The sequence below is a fragment of the Festucalex cinctus genome, chromosome 16 (assembly GCF_051991245.1).
Source record: "Festucalex cinctus isolate MCC-2025b chromosome 16, RoL_Fcin_1.0, whole genome shotgun sequence".
In the NCBI taxonomy this organism is placed as follows: Eukaryota; Metazoa; Chordata; class Actinopteri; order Syngnathiformes; family Syngnathidae; genus Festucalex; species Festucalex cinctus.
The window spans coordinates 7,105,197-7,125,142 of NC_135426.1; the positions used below are offsets into that span (position 1 = coordinate 7,105,197).

General features: G+C 43.5%; 2 protein-coding genes across 6 annotated transcripts in view; one reads left to right on the top strand and one right to left on the bottom strand.

Moving 5' to 3' along the window:
- Positions 1 to 11,917, bottom strand: part of brd1a (bromodomain containing 1a) — a 53,607-nt gene extending 41,690 nt beyond the window's left edge. For 2 of the 5 annotated variants that reach the window (XM_077501505.1, XM_077501508.1), the window contains exons 1-7: positions 7,484 to 11,917; positions 5,933 to 6,101; positions 5,665 to 5,793; positions 5,469 to 5,597; positions 2,259 to 2,568; positions 1,827 to 2,177; positions 359 to 919 (exon numbers count right to left, since the gene is read on the bottom strand). In XM_077501505.1, the coding sequence (XP_077357631.1) occupies positions 359 to 919; positions 1,827 to 2,177; positions 2,259 to 2,568; positions 5,469 to 5,597; positions 5,665 to 5,793; positions 5,933 to 6,101; positions 7,484 to 8,934 (3,100 nt within the window). In that variant the 5' untranslated portion in view covers positions 8,935 to 11,917. Of the gene's footprint in view, positions 1 to 358; positions 920 to 1,826; positions 2,178 to 2,258; positions 2,569 to 5,468; positions 5,598 to 5,664; positions 5,797 to 5,932; positions 6,102 to 7,483 lie in introns of all 5 variants that reach the window. The other 3 variants (XM_077501504.1, XM_077501506.1, XM_077501507.1) reach the window with 3 other exon arrangements.
- zbed4 (zinc finger, BED-type containing 4) lies at positions 11,025 to 19,871 on the top strand. The gene is made up of 2 exons (XM_077501509.1): positions 11,025 to 11,222; positions 15,137 to 19,871. The coding sequence occupies exon 2, from the start codon at positions 15,318 to 15,320 to the stop codon at positions 19,062 to 19,064; it is 3,747 nt and encodes a 1,248-aa protein (XP_077357635.1). The 5' UTR covers positions 11,025 to 11,222; positions 15,137 to 15,317; the 3' UTR covers positions 19,065 to 19,871.
- Positions 19,872 to 19,946: the final 75 nt, after the last annotated feature.

The following is a 19,946-nucleotide window of genomic DNA, read 5'->3' on the forward strand; positions in this document are numbered from 1 at the left end:
GCGCTAGTAAGTTAGCCAGAATTAGTTAGCGGTCGGATTAACATTATTGTTGGAACGTTATAGCTGTTGGATTATTAAGTAATAACTATAATTTACTTTTTTTTTTTTTTTTACCTTTCACTTGACGTTTTTGTTCATGAACTAAACTGTCCATAGATTTTAGTCCAGTTTTTATTACATGAAGTACATTTTCGTCTCATCTTCTTTAGTCGATGAACATGCATACTGATTTAGTCCCAGTTATTGTTTTTTGATGAGGGTTTTAGTCGAGTCTAGTTTTAGTCCGGTGAAAAATGTGTTGACGAAATTATTTTTGTTTAGTTTTCGTTGACGAAATACATACTAATACACATCTTACCCATGTCAAGTCTTTTAACAGGAGACTTGCCCTCCTCTTGGTGCTCCTCCTGGACGTCGAGATGCTTCTTCCTCTTCTTGCTGTGTAGTAACGTCTCCAGCCTGGGAATAACCACCGACAATAAGGATTTGGAAGCCAGCTGCGCATTGCCACCGTCCACGTCCTCGTCGCTCTCTTTCCGCTCGTCCTCGTCGGCACCGCCGTCATCTCTGCCTCTTGTGGACTTGAGGGGACTGGCAGCTTTCGACTTACGGAAAAGCACGGCGGTCCGCCGACTGACGGTGCCCCCCGGCTCGGCCAAAGTGGAAGTGGCGACCACGCTAACGTCGCCGTCGAATAAAGAAGCCTGGAGGTTATTGTGGGAGTGGCCATTAAGGTGTGGCGGGGACGACCGGGGGTTTGTGAGGTCCCTGTCCAACATTGTGCCCTTGGTGTGAGCCTTATCGTCACTATCTGGGGTGGCGTCGATGGGTTTGAGGGTTGGGGGCTCGGGGTCCATTTCGGAGTGGATGAGGGGAGGAATGGCGTCCGAGGGCTCAAGTTTAGGCGGGAGAGACTTGTCTGTTGGAGAGAATGAAAAGAGGGAGAGAGAAGGAAAAAAAGAGCAACCACTTACTATCAGGGTCCGAAATTCATGTCCTGCCAAAGTTAGAGCGTTAATTAATTTATCACAAAGAAATTATGGCATTAATCATGTATTAATGCAGATTAATCACACTATTGATTTTGACCAGAGATTATCCTTTAGCTGACAGCAGATGGTTACGTTAAATGTAGCACAGGTTGTGTTTGAGCAATAATGCATTAAAGTAAAGCATTTAATAAATGTTTGCGTATGACATTCAGAATATATATTCATGTTAAACTATTAACCCCCCCCCCCCAACTTTAAATGATGCAAGTAATTAACTGATTGGAAAAAGCATGTTCAGTGGATAAATTTTTTTTGAAGACGTCCTCAGATCCTCCATCCTTAGATGCCAAAAAAAAAATGAAGACATAACAGTTTGGTGCTCTTTAAATTTGCGGGCAAAAAAAGGTTGTTGAGAAAAAAAAAAAAGCCTTTTTTGATTAAGGTGTTAAAATGTGATCAATTAAAATTGCAATTATGTTAAAGCAGTCACATTTATTTTGAAAATTGTTGAAGTCAGTTTGTGAGCCTTTATCAAATGAAAATTATGCATTTTTATATTTTATTTCCTTTTTTTCTAAAACTTTTTAACTTTTTTTTTTTTTTTTTTTTTTAAACAGTAACAGTAACACAAAAAAATGTCGGCAAACTTCCTGGAAAGCCCCTCGAATAAACTGTAGTTCCAAGGCTTGCCACTGAGGACTGCTGTGCCTCGTTCAACGCACGTTTACGTCATATAAATGTTTTCATTGTCTTAAAATGTCCTGACAAATAAAATGAACACATCAACCACCCCCAAAAGTAATAGTACGTTACAAACGTAAGATCCATACATACCCTCGTCATCCGGGAAATGCCCATTTGGCTTCCATTTCTCCTCTTTTGGCTTAGCGACATCCTCTGCTGATGACAAAGGCGCTACAGAGGAGGAGCTGCTGCTGTTGTGGTGGTGGTTATGATGATGACGATGATGAAGATGATGATGATGACGATGCGGGGAAGGCTGGACTCTTTTCAGGCTCAGGTCGCTGCGCACGTCATTGATGGTCTTTTTCAACAGCTTGATGCGTTTGCTGCGGGACGGGCTGGACTTCATGGCACAGGTCATGTCAAACTTCTCCAGAAGTTGCTGCAGCTGCTTGTCCAGGGGTAAATGGCTGCGATTAGCGGGCACCAGTACGCGGTCCACTGAGGAAAAGTGAAAGGGGAGCATTCGTATTGTTAGATATAGCAAATAAACACACATCTACGGTTTGCCTCAGCTTTTACCATCCTCCCACGAAAAAGGCGACGTCTTCAATTCAGGGGCCTCCTCCAGATGCATGCCGCTCACCGCGTCAAAGCCGATTTTCTCAGCGTCCCGCCGAGCCTTCCGGATCACCGCCCCGCCCTGATCTCGAAGGCGAACGGCGGCCCGGTAGAAGTATGTGTCCTTGGAGTTGTACTTCATGCAGTTGTCGACAATGAGGTCAAAGTCCTGCTCGAACTGGTCAAAGTTGTTGTATTTCTGGGCGTCGACGCGCTGCCGCATGGTGGACAAGTCCATCGGGCACTTGATGTGGTCGAGGTAGTCAGGCACCTACAGGGGAATAGTAGGTGGTAGGTAAGTAGCAGTTGCACTGTGCACTCTCTCACATTTCAGGGTTCCTACAGCTTAAGGCAAGTTCTTTTTTTTTTTCTTTTTTTTTTTTTTTTTTATTCCATGTCAAATTAAATTTAAGAACAACTTCATAAAGTTCCCAATGTCTCATGTTGTCCAAAGTTGCTACACTCAAAAATACATCACTGCTTTGTTAGTTCCGCTATTGAATGACACTCATTCGGTAAATTATTTTATTACAAATGTTAATTTATTTGGAGATTTTAGACTATTTACTTGGGCTGAACCTTTTGGAAAATAATTGCAATGAGCAATTAATTAATATGAAAGTTTTATCTAGAGATCGACCGATATGCTTTTTTCAGGGCCGATACCGATTCCGATTATCGGTAGTCAAGGAGGCAGATAACCGATATTTGAAGCCGATATTCATTTGCAGTAAAAGTTAAAATGTTGGCACCAAATTTTTGAATAATGCAAACCCTAACCGTTCTTTACAATGGATTCTCACACTGCACTTTTCATTTTACATCCTTCTATCTGCAATAAGACGGTGGTGGCGGGGGGAGTTAAATGTGGGGGCCAATGTGACATTACCTTTTATAGCATTTGGGATACTTGTAGTTTTATTCTATAAATGTTATATTTTTATATTTTGAAGTAATAGGAGGAACCCTGTCATTCAAAATGTGCATCAGCTGTGGCATTACTTATTACTACAGCAAAAATAAATAAAAAAATTCCATGAGAAAAACTATTCATCCCTGAACACCATACAGTTCTTGTAGACCTTATTATGATTATTGTTATTGTTACCATATAGACAGTTTTGATAAGCTGAGGATCTTAAATCGAGAACAGCAATATCATGCTACTCCTCTCCACAAGAGAACTGTCAAAAGACACTTCATCATGTAGTTTACTGCCACTTAGGATGCCCCAATCAACGCAGAAAAAGGTCGAGTAAAATAACTTGGTTATAATAATAGTAAGAATAACTTGGTTAAACAGACATTGTTGCGGTGGACCGCTGCCAGTTTCTGCTGTTTAATGTGTTTTACACTTATAGACACGTGTGTGTATATGGGCACACTATTCTCTCACTACTGTACTGTACTGTATCACTTAATGGCACAGATGTACTTGTCTAAGTAATAACTGGGCTGCAACATTGCTAATTCACATTAACAAGCACTATCTTAGCTGTCCACATGAATAGTTACTAACACACGAGAAAGTTATACAACACACCAAACATGAGCTCATTATTCAAAGTATGATGCACGTAACGAAATTACATCACTGAACATTAATTGCAGCCGTGTACGGCCGTAGATGTTACATATTAGTGGCATCCATTGAGAGGATAATGTCCCAAATGACGGCAGACATGACGTGAAAAGAGAGACAAAACGAGCAAATAAGCACACTATACTTTAGTGCACTTCTCTACTAATGCCTAACATACGGAAGAGAAGACGTTCGTGTAGTTAAACGGTGTTTGAGACACTTAATTTGTTACGGAGCGGACTTTAACGAGGTGCACAACGAGCTGTCAATCAAATCGACGTCGAAGCTTAAGGCACACAATGGCAAACCAGTGCGACAAATAAACACAATATAAAGTAACTAAACGCTATTTAGTGTCATTGTGGCATCTCACTGCATAATAACCGCTATGCAACAAGTAATGGACGTGACCCAGAATGCAATGTGTGCGTCACGAGAGGTAAATATAATGACATTACTCTACTCTTAACATGGAACTAGACAATATAATAATGACAACTGTTAATATTTGGAACCTTTCTAACAAACATTATTTACTTAATTAAGTGAAAATGTGTGTGATTCCCTCCCCGAGTAGTTCAAGTAGCGAATTAGCTACTGGGTGTTAGCCTACATGCTAAGCTGAACACACCACTGTTAGCTAGCGGGGATTCAATGCAAGGCAATGCAGCTCCATTCATATAGTGCATTTAATACACAACATAATTCAATGTGTTTAGCTTATCACGGTGAAACGATCGGCGGAGTCTCTTCTCTTTTAACTTACCTTCGAAGCATGTGTCTGTCGCGTTGTGTACGTGGGTGCGTGTGTGACCGGCTACTGTGATACAGGCATACACTACTGATTGGTTCTGGCTCTTGCACGGCTAACCAATCAAATGCTGCTATGGGCGTTACATTGCTGGAGTTGGACTCCATAACAGACAGAGACGCTCTGGGCTGCATTCGAAGCGAAAAGACGGAGTTTTAAATGGATCGCTCATATCGGCCGTCAGATTAATAAAACAGACCGATACCGATATGTACCAATATGTCAAATATCGTCCCCGATTATCGGCCCGACCGATTATCGGTCGATCTCTAGTTTTATCTACTTTAATAAGAATTGTTCACTTAAACACCTTGACTTACAGTCTTATGGCAAGTGAACAAAATTCTACCCAACAAGTGTGGTGTAAACATGGGTCAATAAATTATAAATCAGATTACGATAAGCCAGAAAAAGAAAGAAATCTGTGGTGTTTTTCATATTTCATGAAGCAATGATATGTAAACATGTGGATTGCACTTCCTAAGCATTGAACTGATAAGACACTAAACAAAATATGCATATATAAAAAAAATATATATAAGCCCCCCATCCCAGAATTGCAATCTACTACATTGCGCTGTCGATTTGATTTTGACAGATTGTTCAGCCCTGTTATTCACAATTGTAAAATCCTATCTGTTAACAATTTTTGAAGGCTTCTGATAGCTATATTTAAGGCCTTGTTTTTGCATTCATAGATTCAAAACCTTTTAAGAGTTTTGAGGATCTGCAGGTAACCAGCATTAAAAAAATAATAACAATAATTAAAAATTGGTACCTCGTTAACGTCGACTGGCTGACTGAAGATCCTGGCCTGGTCTTTCGACAGTAATTGGTCCAAGACTGCTCTGAGCAGGATGCTAAACGGAGTGAGCTGCATTTCGAGCAGGCTCTCTTGGAACTTTAACTAAAAACACAAGAGTCAACAAACATTAGCTTGTGTGTAAACCTCCACAGAACTTTTTTTCACTTACCTCCTCCCTCTTGAGCTTCTCCCTCTTGCGAATGAGCTCCACCAGCAGCCGGGCTCTCTCCAAGTCATGCCGGAGCCGGTGCCACTCCTTCAGCTGCTCCTTCAGTGCCCGCGTTTCCTCCTCGTTCTGCTTCTGGTAAGGGAAGAGAAGCGGGAAATAAAAATGTCTATAATTCACAAGGCACGCACGGCTGAATTGGTTCAAAAGCTAGGGGGGAGTCTGATGCGAAAAGAAAAGAAGAGCAAAAGCCCGCTTGTGATTGACTGACTGACGAACAAACCGGCTGTGCGTTCTTCTGCGATTGCAGGCTTGTCTGCAGGCGGCGGATCAACGAGAGCCCGTTCCTGGATTGTCGTTTAAGAGTCCAGTAATTGAGGACCAGCTCCACAAATGCTTTCTTTTTCTGGACAGACACCTGGTTCAGTATGGTTTGCAACCTGGCGAGGACATGGAAAAAGAAAAACATTGTAAATTTGCTTGAAAGTCGACAATGACTGAAATGATCCGTTGTGCGTGGTAAGCGATTCGCCGTTGAAAGGTTCGGTTCTTTTTTGTTGTTGTCTGCATTTGAGATGTCCTGTTTTGTTGGCAGTTTTGGAATACAAAAGGATCAATCAAAAAGTGAAATTTTGTTCGACTTCTCCACAGAAACAGCAACTAATAGCCTGTGTAATCTACTTTGCCCTTACAATTGCCTAACATTTTGTGTGTGAAAACCAAAAAGTTGAGTTTCCTGACCAAGGTTATTTTAGTTCATTAAAACTAACCAAAAAAACTAAAACCAAAACTTAAAAAATGTTAACGAAATAAAATAAAAACAAAAATGCTTTTTAAAAAATGAAAACTGAAACTATGTTTTATGTTTACAGAACTAACTATAATTAATGATAGCAAAAATGTCCTTCGTCTTCGCCTTTGGTAATTAATGCATGAACCTTTGGGGATTTTTTTTTAAATGTTATTTTAAACAGATGTATTTTTATATTAACTGGAATAATGTCATTTGAAAGTGTGTCACACAGAAGTGACGTCATCTAGCAGCAGCCAATAGAAAAGCACCTTCAGATAATGTCGCTCGCATGGTGGTTTTTGAATATTGCGCACAAGTAATACACATTAAAAAAAAATCCAAAAATTTAAATTAAAATATTAATACTGAAAATAAACTAAAACTAAGAATTTATTAAATAACTAAAACTAATAAAAACTAACAAAACCACCCTGAAAACTAATTAAAAATAATAATAATAAAAAAAAACTCAAAACGAAATAAAAACTAACTAAAATGAAATATTCCAAAACTATAACACTGTTCCTGACTGACAGTTTGTGAAAAGCACCTAAGTTTGTGCTAGCATGTGTAGGCTAGTATTATTGCTAGTATTGAAGGGGAAAGGTGATTATTTTCTGTTGAATAACTTAACTAAGCACAGTTGTTAACTTGTTACTGTGACCGTTCTTTACCTTGTCACACTGATCAAGTAATATACTGGAGACTATATGCAACCTCTTTTAATGATCCTCTCAATTTTAAGTGATTTACTAACATCTTGTGGCATCTAAAGGAATGTACCCATAGTTTTGTCAGCATTTGCAGCAGGGCTTAGTCGTCTCTCTTCCTCATGAATCAGTTTACTGTATGTACCTCAAATCTATTCAACAACAGCGCTTCTATCAACCGCACGGTATAAATATTTAAACCCATCTCTCAGAATTCACACAAACACAACTGTCTGTGACAGAACATGGGAGTGTGTGACTCTCAGCATTGACGCTCAGAATTACACACAAGAGTATTACTACAGGTGGTTGGTTGTACCTGTGAGCAGGAAATGCAGGCACAGCAGCAGGTGTTGGCGCCTCACTTTCAACATCAGGTTCCAGTTTTGTCGTCTTCTTCTTATGTTTCCCTTTACATTGCGCAGCTCCCCTACCTTTGTCCACGTTACTACATAGTCCATTCTTGGGTTTGGTCTGGTCGTAAATGGCAAGTTTCCTCCGCACGCAGCCGTTGGGTGTGTGAGCGCCACAGTAGGCGGTCTTCTTCAGCGACAAGGTGGGCTCGCCCGACTCAGTCAGGTCTTTCACGGGCTCCACCTTCATGAAGAGGCCGGCTTTTTGGGCACAGCTGACGTGGAAGGCGGTGTAGCAGTTGGCTCTGTGGCACTGGATGCACGCCCCAACATCCTTTTCCTTGCACAGGTAGCAGGTGAGCTTCCAGCGGGCCGGCGGGATGTGGCGCACGCCGTCGATGGGCTCGATGAAAGTCGCGTTGGAGAAGCCCACCTCGGGGACCCACAGGGCGCACACCACGTGGCCCCAGCGGTCGTCGTCCGTCTTTTTCACCGCGCCGCCCTTACTGGGGCACAGGATGCAGTGGGCGGGCTGCGCGGGTGACTGCAGGCAGTGCCGGCAAAGCCACTGGCCCTCGGGGACGTAGGGGACGCCGTAACACGCCTGGTGCACGGCCACGTTGCACACGTCGCAGAAGAGAATGGCGTTGCCGTTGTGACACTCTCCGTCCATGCAGATGCAGCATACCGTGTCCTCGTCGACGGATGCTTGCCTTTCGCTGCCTTTATCCAAGCCCTCCAGGTACAACTCTTTCTCAAAGCGGTCAATAAGGAACTCAAAGACGTTGAAAGAGACCTGACTGGCACCTTCACTTCGTCGCTTCTCGTTGACCAAATCAAGCCAGGCGTAATCTTCCTCATCCATGTCGTACTCAGTTTCCTCGTCAAGCTCTTCCTCTGTCTTCTCTTCGTATATGTAATAAGAAGAATGACGTTTAGGAACTGCTGGCAAGTGATATTCCACAGTCCGAAATTTAGGCTCTGTAAGTTTTGGACCAGGATTAGTAGCGACGGGATGCCCGCCTCCGCCTTTCTGAGCAGCGATGCCCAGCGCAGCCTTCCTCTTCTCCTGATTGTTTTTTAATCGGACCGACCTCAACAGAACCTGCTGCTGTGGTTTGTCGGCGTTCTCCTTGCTGTTTGCGCACTCCATCATCATCTCCCGCAACACGGGGTCGCCGTCTGAGATTACGTTGAGGCGGTCAAAGACGCTGAGACGGTGGATGCGGCCGTCGAGTTCAAACTCCACCATGCGCTGCGCTTGGGCGAACGTCAGGATCTGCTTGTTAGGCGAGGGCTTGATGGGCGAGGAAGGCCTCTCTGGAGCCGAGACTCGGTGATTCCGGGCTTTCTTCTTCATCTTGTTGCTCCGTGTTTCTGGAAGAAAAAAAAACGAAAAACACACACACACATACATACATTCGTCCACATGAGCATTGACAAGTAGACTATTTAATAATAGCAATGGCTTAGATTTATATAGTGCATGTTATGTGGCTACTTGCTAAGAATGCTTAATAATAACTAATGGACTAATTAGTATCGATGTCTGTGTATTCATGTTACATCTATAATTACTAGTAAGAGGATTATAGAATTCAGTAGAGCAATAATTCCTACTGAGATGATCATATGTGATACGGTAATTAACCTACTTGCAGTAAATTGGTCCAAAAATGATTTAAGACAAATACCGTATCTATGTTTATCCATGTCAGTTTTGCCCAACCTTTATTGACCCAAGGCAATCACTTTGCATAAGAAAAACTCTCATTGTGCGCCATAAAACAAAACATTCTCTTCATTTATTCACAAACTGACTTACTCAGTGAATAACGTTGTTTGCATATATAGACTAAAGTGATATTGTAATACATTTTAACTAATGCTGACAGAAAGAACAATTAAATAGTCTTCCACTAGATGGCAGAATGTACAATTAACCTGTGTGTCCGCTTGGTGCCATCCATACAACAGAAACTGTAGTATGCAACTTCACGTGTACTCTTAACAGCCGCGTGTTCAACTAAAACAGATTTTCAAAGTAGGAAATTTTTGGGTAAACTGAGGGGTGATCCCTTCTCTTAAAATAATAAACTTTTTGTCACTTTGTTTGGGTGTGTGTCATTTGTACATGTAAAATATTTGCCATGGCTCATATGGCTGCGAAACACTGCACAGCAGTAGAGCTTCCAATCAGAGCCGTTCACGGCAAAATAACGGTAACAGGAGAGTTGCCGGGAACGGCGAAAATAAACACTGCCTCCCCAAAAAAAAAAAAAGTTTGCCAAGGTGCAGTTAATGAATGCATTTGGTTGCAATGTGAGGCGGATACAGTTGGTCACTAAAGGGGGCTGCACACGTTTGCACTTGCCCACATTTGACACTGCGACAATAGTCCAGATGTTGTTGATGATTATTAGGGATCAAGAGTAGCCGAGAGGCTAACAATAACATTAGCGAGCTAGTTGGCGTTAGCATGAAGTGCTACAGGATCACTAAAAAAAAAAATGTCAAACTAAATAAAAGGCTTCAGAATAACATGTTTGGACAACTTTATGGAGTAATAGTGTAGGGAAACAGGGAATAATGTGAAAAGTACATACCTTAGCTTGCCGACCAGTGTTAGCTCGCCAGCAGCCTTACAAAGCGACAAGGCCTGCTAAGTGGGTCCCTTTCCGTACGCCGAGTTCTCATCCAATTCGGCGTTTTAAATCAATTGCAAAACGGACATAAATATGCTTGGCGTGTAGTTCGGTCCAGGCGATGCACTCCGCGCTCGTTTTCCGTTTGAAAGGGTCATTCATAATCTTTGAGAACTGCTCGGCGGCGATCTAGCCGGAGTGAATAGCAGCAGCAGGAACGCGAACGGCAGCAGCCAGCCAACACCGGGCGGCTCTTCTACCCCCAACACAACAATGCATTTTCACCAGACAACTCCCACCACGCGCAGCGCTCGACGCGTGACGCTGGAGATCATGTTGGTAGCGAGTCGTATTTCACACAAAAGCCCCATCTGTCACGCATCTATTGACGAAGCTACATACACACAAACAAAAAGCTAAACCCGAAAACAAAGCTCCCGAGTAGGGGCACCAAACGCTAGCGACCGCGGTGAGTTTACTTCCCATCATGTGCTGGGTCATTTGATGAAACATCTCTCCCCTGGCTACAAATACGACATAGCTGACACAGAGGGGTTATTTATTTATTCCCAAACACTTCAGCTCCCAACTCTTGTAAACACACGTCTCATTCCCAAAACAAAAACACAGAGAAATAAACTACCACTTTGGCGTCTCTAACGTGAAACATGTGGATAACGATTTTTTTTTTTTCAATGACAGTGAACGCAACACACGTTGAAGTGAACGAGCAAGAAGCCCTTTCAATTCTTTTAATGGCGTAAACGATTACCATTGTCATGTCCCACAGAAGTACAATCAAATCAAAGTCACGCCAAGTGCTTCTTGGACGAAATTCAAAGTGTTGTCGTGCATTGAATGACCATACATCAGCATCATACAACCCCACTTTGCCGTTGTGACATCACAAAAAAACGGTTCCTTCCGTCCGACGCTGTGTGGAGCTGCTTCGGCCGAACGTGCAAGACAAAAGCAACAAAGTGGTACCCCCCAGCCCGGATCACTCAAATGTGTCCCATTTAACCGTTCATGGGCCGAGACGGTGTGGCAACACTTCACGGTAAGCACAGCAAGCGGAGACGAATCCCCGCGGGGATCGGCTCGTCGTTGGGGAGAACTGGTCTGAGCTAGGTTGGGTTCGACTGGGTTCTGCCTCGCCAGGTTTAGCTTGTTTGTCCTGTGGATGGCCTAGCTGCTGGCTAACTAGATCGCATCGCGGTGTGGTACCAAACACAGCCGAGCTTCGTTTACGGACCCCAGAATCCCCGCAGATGTCAAGTGGCAGGCTATTTGTGCATCATTGAGGTGTTAAACGCTTGTTTTGGTGAGTGCATTATCCTCGAGGCTAACCTAGTTAGCACAAGGATAACCACCATGTTTACTGATGGTGTGTCGGTACAACTTGTTTATTATTGCACAGTACATGTGTTATGACCTGCGCGTCGCTTGTAGCGAGTGCAATAAAGTCCCGTTTCAGTTTATGTTTCGAACCAAAGGTATTTAAACTTGGTTAAAGTAAGTGATCATCTATGTTGGCTATAGCTATTTTCTGTTGTCCTTCCGGACTAGCACTTGAGGCAAACCCGGAAAAGCTTGCTGTCAAATGTCACTTGTGAAATGCCTTGTTTTTTCCCCCTTCGGTTACGATTAATATGAAACCACACTTTAGAGACGTAATCCAAATAATGAAAATGATCAAAGTGGTCGCAGCTGCAAAAGTAGTAGCTTGCGCAACAAGCTTTGTAGTATTTAGAAATAACCATAGTTTTAACTAGGGGTGTTAAAAAAAAAAATCGATTCGGCGATATATCGCGATACTACATCGCTCGATTCTCGAATCGAATAAAAAAAAATCGTTTTTTTTTTTTTTATTTAATTTTTTATTTTTTTTTAAGAGCTCAAAATTGTTCACTCGGTAGTCTTACCGATTCAACGTCTTATCATCATTGCCTTTTTTTGTGTGTGGGGGTGTGCGTGTGCGTGTGTGTGTGTGTGTGTGAATCGATTTTTAAACTTCCATTTTTAATGGAAAAATATTCAACAAAACGAGCATGGAAGAATGTTATATGAACGGAACATTAAGCCTTAATATTTTATTTTAATGCTGTTCAAACATGAAACAGATTACAACCTCTATAAGACTGAAATTTCAGATAAATAAATAATACATTTTCATATAAATCTTACACTCTACAAGCTTACTGATTAGTATTTTCTAATTTTAAAAAAAATCGCAACAATCGACTTATAATTTCAGATCGGGATTAATCGGTATCGAATCGAATCGTGACCTGTGAATCGTGATACGAATCGAATCGTCAGGTACTAGGCAATTCACACCCCTAGTTTTAACCGTGCAGGACAGCATTTGGGTACTCAGGCTGGACTGACTCCGACATTGGGTTTGTTTTATCTTACAGTGGTCGAATTATATGTTATTGTATGTAAACTAGGTCTGTCAAAGTTAAAGCGTTAATAGATTAATTAATCACAGAAAATTGTCGCATTAATCACGTATTAACGCATATTAATCACACTATTTTTTTTTTGACAGCACTTGAGCCTTGAACGTAAACCGCGGATGGTTACATTGAAGGCTGCGCAGGTCCGTGATTAGGTCAATGCACGGCTTTTCCGACGCACGTTGTTCCAAAATGAGTGGGGTGACTCCAGTTGGTGTGCTCTGGTCCGTGTACCTTTCGGCCATTCGTTTTTCCTTCTGAAGCAAGGACACGGGAAACAAACCGATTTCTGTTTTTTGTTTTGATGTATATGAACAAATAACGGGAAACGAGTCGTCTCCCGTTTTTGTTGAATTGAAAATAAAAATGAAAAACGGGCCTTTATCCGATGTTCTATTATGTGTTTATTTAGCACAAATCGGGAAATTAAATGTGGCCGTAAACCATTTTTCGCAAGCTGGTTTCTCCTTGACCCGGAAGCCGTTCATCTTTTGCGGCGCGTCACTGCTGCTGCTGCAGTCGCAGCTTGCTGCCCCCTAGTGTCTATTTCGAGGTCCTTGTTGGCGCCTATTCTTCGGGACTTCCAAACATGGCTTTAGATGGCTATCACAACTTGATAGTGGAAATGAAAAATAACGGCATGACGTCTAGTGAAATCGCTACACATCTGTGTAGCCAATTTGGCTCGAAAAGAGGACTTTCGGAGAGAAATGTCCAAAGGTGGCTCTCAGATCATTGTCTGTCAGAGGCCTCGAAATAGACACTAGGGGGCAGCAAGCTTCCACTGCAGCAGCAGCTTGTGACGTGCCGCAAAAGATGAACGGCTTCCGGTCAAGAAGAAACCAGCTTGCGAAAAACGGTTTATGGCCACATTTCATTTCCTGATTTGTGCTAAATAAACACATAATAGAACATCGGATAAGGCTCGTTTCCCGTTTTTCATTTTCATTTTTATTTCAACAAAAACGGGAGACAACTCGTTTCCCGTTATTTGTTCATATAAATAAATTAAAAAAAACAAAAAAAAAACGGTTTGTTTCTCGTTTTCTGTGTCCTTGCTTCAGAAGGAAAAATGAATGGCCGAAAACTACACGGACCGTGCTCGGTGGTAAATTTCGCTTTCAAAAACACCCCGACGGGACTTCAGATAAAACAAAAGTAATTTGCATTTAGTTAATAATTGCTGAATTGCACCCAATTGATATGATGCTGTTACGTTTTGAGCAATACACGCATGCATTTAATCAATGTTTGCAAATGACATTCTGATTATAAAATGCATTAATGTCAAAATACTATATATTATATATTATATAAATACGCAAGTAATTTACCTGATTAATCGCGATTAATCAAAATTAAAAAAATGTGATTAATCAGATTACAAATTGTAATCGTTTGACAGCACTAATGTAAACAAAAGCATAGCCATAACCTGCTTTTTAAATTCGCTATTAAAGTTTTGTTTGCATGCATGGCATTTAGTTATGGACAGCATAGAAGTCTAGTGGATATTAGCACTTGCATGTTTTTCCCATGCAACATGATGAGATTTCCCCAAAATGAGTATGTCAAAATGCTGTTGCTGTGTGGGATCATTTCCAATTCAACCTGAGTACCATGCAAAAAGGATTTTGGAAATTGAACAATTGGTTCGAGAGAGTGAAGTTTTATTCATTTTGTCAGGAAAAAAAAAAGCCTTTAGGGGGGGAATGTTTTTGTGTTTTGTGTGCAAAAAAAATTGTCTCCCAAAAAAAAAAAAAAAAAAAACAGGCAAAAATAAAACCCTCAAACCTGTTGTTTCGTCTTCTGTTCGGGGAATCCCCTTCTTTGATTGTCTGCCAAGTTTCAGTTAAAAATATCCACCAATTGCGAGCACAGTACTGGCCAAAATTCCGAGACATCAACAGGTCAAAATTACAGTGATGTTTCAAACACCTCCACTTGCCCTAAAAACTCGACATAACTAGCACACATATTGGTCAGAAGAGCAGCGTGGGCAGTGGAATAGGTTGGTCAGTTGTTTTTTTTTCTGCGTTCATTTATTTGTTGGAGGATTTTAGAGGCATTTGAAGTGGCTAATTTCATGTGCTTTAGAAATTTCCACAAAGATGGCAACCATTTGTCACATTGACAGTTATCCAAAGTCGGCTGGGATAGGCTGAAGCTCGCCCACCCACAACCATAATAAGAATAATCAGTATTAAAAATAGTTTGTAAACACTGCCGTAAAAACCACTGCTCAACATGCATTATGTCCCTCAGCAGTTAAGGATTGCGCAAGAGCACATGAAGTGAACCTGAGGGCTCTCCAACAGCTACTCCAAACTTTAGTGTAAAATCTGAGTACCTGAGAAATAAATCTTCCATAGCCAAAAGTGGTGACATGTTAATATTATACAATTGGATATGTAGACAGACTAAATCTCATTTGAGCTGCCATTCAAGTGTATTTACCAGTTGTCATGTAGAAAGAGAATGGACTCTGACCTTGTTTCCTCCCTCTGTCTAGGCTGTGTGCGGCGAGGTGGAACTATTTGGGTCATAAATGGAGTGGGACAAGCTGGCATCCTGTGACCCGACAAGCCACACAAACATAACACCTGCTTGAGAAGCGCCCAGCCAATGACTCAAAGTGATCCCATCTGACAAGGCAGACCTGACGACAAGACCGAAACCTTTGGGCTGCCGCCATGGACAGGGAGGAAGACGCATCGGGCGCGGGGGAGGATTCCCTCAGTGGCTCCATAGAAAAGAAACGAGAGGCAAAGGGCACCTGCCTGAAAATCGAGGGTCAGGACGGATACGTCTTCAAATCCTACAGCATGAAGCCACACGAGACAAATGATGCAAAGTTGTCTTTTTTGTCCAAAGCACTGGATAAAGACCTTTTCCAATCAAGCCATCTTTCTTCTCAGGGTGATAAACAATTGGAGTCTGAGACAGAAAAAGAAACGGATCCAGCATCGCCATCTCTTTCAAGCAGATGGCTCAGCATGCATACACACGAAAACACGGAGAGTGAAAAATGTGAAAATGAGCCCAATCGGAATATCAAAGATGAAAGCCGAGATACAAACGACTTAGAGGATGAAACGCAAGATTTTGAAAGACTTGCATTTGGGAGCTCATTTGGCCCTTTTTTGAGTCGAGATGGGGATGACTACAGTAATTTATTAAGTGGCTATACAAGCACTCTTTATGACGTTGCCATGGATGCCGTCACCCAGAGCCTTCTGGCATCTATGAGAAGTCAAAGCAACCCAAGGAAAAAATCTCCCGCATGGAATCATTTCTGTATTTCGCCAAGGGACAACACCAAAGCAATCTGTTTGTACTGCATGAAAGAGTTTAGTCGGGGCAAGAATGAAAAAGACCTCAGTACAAGTTGTTTGATGAGGCACGTCCGAAGGGCTCACCCGACTATGCTTTTCCAAGAGGGAGCGGACGCACAGACGCCCAATGTGAGTACGTTGGCCGCCTCCTTGATCGCCCCTTCCCCCAACTCGCCAAAAAACGGAGATGTAAGCAGCCTGATGTCTTCGGGCTCAAAGAACACTTCACCGTCCACATCCTCGGCTGACAATTCAGACCTGTCATCCAAAGAAGTGTCGTCCAAAGTTGAACCAAAAATTGAAGTGCTTGCAAACACGGACTCTGTCTACAGTGCGCTCGAATCATCAAATTTTGGTGAAAACAACCTTGAAGAGATATCAGACGGAGGGCACGAGCGCCTTCCGAGCAACCCAAAAAGCTCAAGCTCCCGTAGGAGATCGGCCGTATGGAAACACTTCTACCTTTCACCCATGGACAGTTCCAAAGCGGTCTGCATCCACTGCATGAATGAATTCAGCAGGGGCAAGAATGGCAAAGATCTCGGGACGAGCTGTCTTATCCGTCACATGTGGAGGGCCCACAAAGAGGTTGTCATTGAGGAAAATGGACTGGGCAATCACATTCCTCCTCCCTACTCAAACCCGCCGTCACTGTTGTCCCGCACACTGTTACATGACCCACTGGACATCAAAAAAGAATCGCCTCTTCTTCCGTCTTCACCAGAACTGATGTTGGACGAGTTACCGCAGACGGTGGTGGAAAGCCTGGACATCAAAGAGGAATCTGATGAGCCAATGCTTCTGACCGAACACGAATCGCCGCTCAACCTGCCCTTCAGTGCTCACGGCAACGATACACCCTCAACCTCCTCGCCATGTGATCTCTCCTCCGACGTTCCCGGCCATCACCAGAATCATGTGATTTTCCAGCAAAACAAGAAAATCATGAAACGGGTCAAGTCTGAAGTTTGGCAACATTTCATCGTGTCGCCGGTGGACCAGTTAAAAGCACTGTGCCGCTACTGTCCGTGCGTCATCAGTCGAGGCAAACGGGGGGACTTTGGTACAAGCTGTCTCATGAGGCACCTGATGAGGCGCCACCCGGACGTCCTCCAAAACCAAAAAGTTGCCGACGACAAGGCGGCCTCCCCGCCGCCATACGTCAACAATGCACCAGACGCAGTTTCAGCCAAAGAAACCGAACGGCCCGCCAGCAAGAAAAAGCCACAAACCGTCTTCAGTAAGAAGACTTCCAAACTGTGGAACCATTTTTCAATTTCGCCCGCCGACCCCACCAAGGTGGTGTGCTTGCACTGTAGCCGCACTATTAGCAGAGGGAAAAAGACGACAAACCTCGGCACGAGCTGCCTCTTCAGGCACATGCAGAGGTTCCATGGACATTTTCTCGAAAGCAACAACGCTATCTCAGGTAATGCACCGTCTGCTGGAATTCAAGTCAAACAGGAGCTCGTGGATAATGTGACGCTTTACAAAACGCAACAGAACCACGAGAGGTTTGACGAACACCACCCCGTTGCCAAAACAATTACCAAACTTGTTGCCGAAATGCTTGCACTGGATCTTCAGCCATCAGCTATGGTGGAGAATGCTGGACTGAGCAGGTTACTTGAGTACTTCCAGCCTCAGTATTGCCTACCGCCCTCTTCGTACTTTACCGGCACCGCAATACCGGAGATGTACGAGAAGGTGCGGGACGTGGTGCTGACACATCTGAAAGAGGCCGAGGGCGGCGTGGTCCACTTCACCACGAGTATTTGGGTCAGCAGCCAGACAAGAGAGTACTTGACCCTCACTGCCCACTGGGCCACGTATGAGTCGAGCGTCCGACCCCAGGGCCAGGACTTCCACTGTTCGGCTCTTCTCAGCGTGTCTCAAATAGACTGTGACCGAGATATGCACAACATTCCCAAGCAGCTCGAGTACCTGTGGGATTCTTGGATCACGTCAGCGGGTCTGAAGAGGGGTTTCACCGTGACCGATAACGCCAACATAAGAAACAATCTGGAGGAGCACGGCCATGTGACGGTGCAGTGTTTCGGCCACACCATTGACCTGATTGTTAGCGAAGCCATCAAGAGCCAGAGGATGGTCCAGAACCTTCTGAGCATCGCTCGCAAGATCTGCGAGCGTGTGCACCGCTCAGCCAAGGCCAAGGAGAAGCTGGCGGAGCTCCAGAGGGACCACCAGTTACCGGAGCACCAGCTCATTCAGGACATCCCCTCCAAATGGAGGACTTCCTTCCTCATGCTGGAGCGGCTGGTGGAGCAAAAGAAAGCCATCGACGAGATGTCCATCGAGTGCAATTTCAGGGAAATCATCAGCTGCGACCAGTGGGAGGTGATGCAGTCCGTCTGCAACGCGCTGAAACCGTTCGAGGTGGCCTACCGGGAAGTCCGCAACCGCACTGCCACCCTAGGACAAGTGATACCGCTCATTCACATTCTCAACCGGAAGATTGAGCTGCTGTTCGACGAGACCGTGGGCATCGACAACATGCTGCGATCGCTCAAAGAAGCCATGGTGAGCAGGATGTCGGCCACGGTGAACGACCCGCGCTTCACCTGGGCGACCATGCTGGACCCTCGGTACAAGACGTCATTATTCACGGAGGAAGAGGCGCAACGATGTAAGCAAGACCTGATCCAGGAGCTGGAACTGTTCTCTTCTACCTCCACAGAAACATCCCCGCTGCTCAACGGCTGCAACGAGACGCCGGCATCGGACCGCGCGCCAACCAACGAGGACAACATCTGGTCCCTGATGGCGGACTTGAGGCAAAAAGCGAAACACGAGGAAAGAGCCAAGTCCTCGGAACTGGCTGTGCTGGAGTACCTCGAGGAGGACATACTCGATCAAAGCTGTGACCCGCTCGACTACTGGAACCTGAAAAAGTTCCTGTGGCCCGAGCTCGCCAAAGTAGCCGCCCGTTATGTGGGCTGCCCTCCCAGCATCGTCCCGGCCGAGGCGCTGTTCAGCACGGCCAGCGTCAACGGTGCCCTGAACCATCCCAGGCCTGCACTGGAAAACATGGAGGGTCTGCTCTTCCTCAAGGTTAACCTCCCACTCATTTATTTTCAATACTGATGAAGCATTCACTTGAAGAAGAAGAAGAAGAGAAAAAAAACAAAAACCCTTAATAAGGACCAAGAGACATAGCTGTGAATTGTGTGATGTATAGTATATCCTGTCTACACTGATTTTTCTTTCAATGCTGCAGCCAGGTTTGGGAGACGGCTTAATTGTATTGTGTGTACTACTGTTTGAACACTTTGAAGAAATTTTCAAGAAATGTCTCATTAAGAGGCTTATCAGGGAGGGAGGGGTTTTCTAGCTGTAGGGGGTTCTGTTTGCTTATTAATAATTGTGTGTACGTGTGCGGGTTTTTGTTTCTACTCTCTCCTTGTGCCTTATCCAAATCAACTTCAGGTCAAATGCTGTAAATACTGTGTGGAATCTGCGCAATCCACGTCAGGTTTGCTTTTGAATATTCTCGTCGATTACTGATGCAGAGTTTTCTTGAGGGAAAACATGGCCCAAAAATAAATGCTGTGACTGAAAGATGTTTTAAGTTAATGTTATTTAATTTTCATTGTGAAATTGTGGCTCATGGTACTGTCGTTTCGAGATTGACTTTTTTTTCTTTTTTTACTTGCTGAATTGTTTTAAGATTGTAAGATATTGCTGTATTTTCAGAATTGCAAGATTGGAATATACAATTTGTCTCGTGTAAGCACAATTTCGGTTTACGTTCAGGGGATTAATTTATGGGTTTGAATAAAGAAATGTACTGTACATTTTATAAGAAATTCTGAACTTGATTAATTTTTAGCAATGAAACTGGAACCACGCAAATGTTGCAGCCGTTTGTAAATAAAAGTTTTCCTTACGTTATGAGTGCATTCCATTTTGTTTGTCGATTCACTTCTAGATTTATTTTGTCAGTATAAAATATGCATGTCCTAAAGT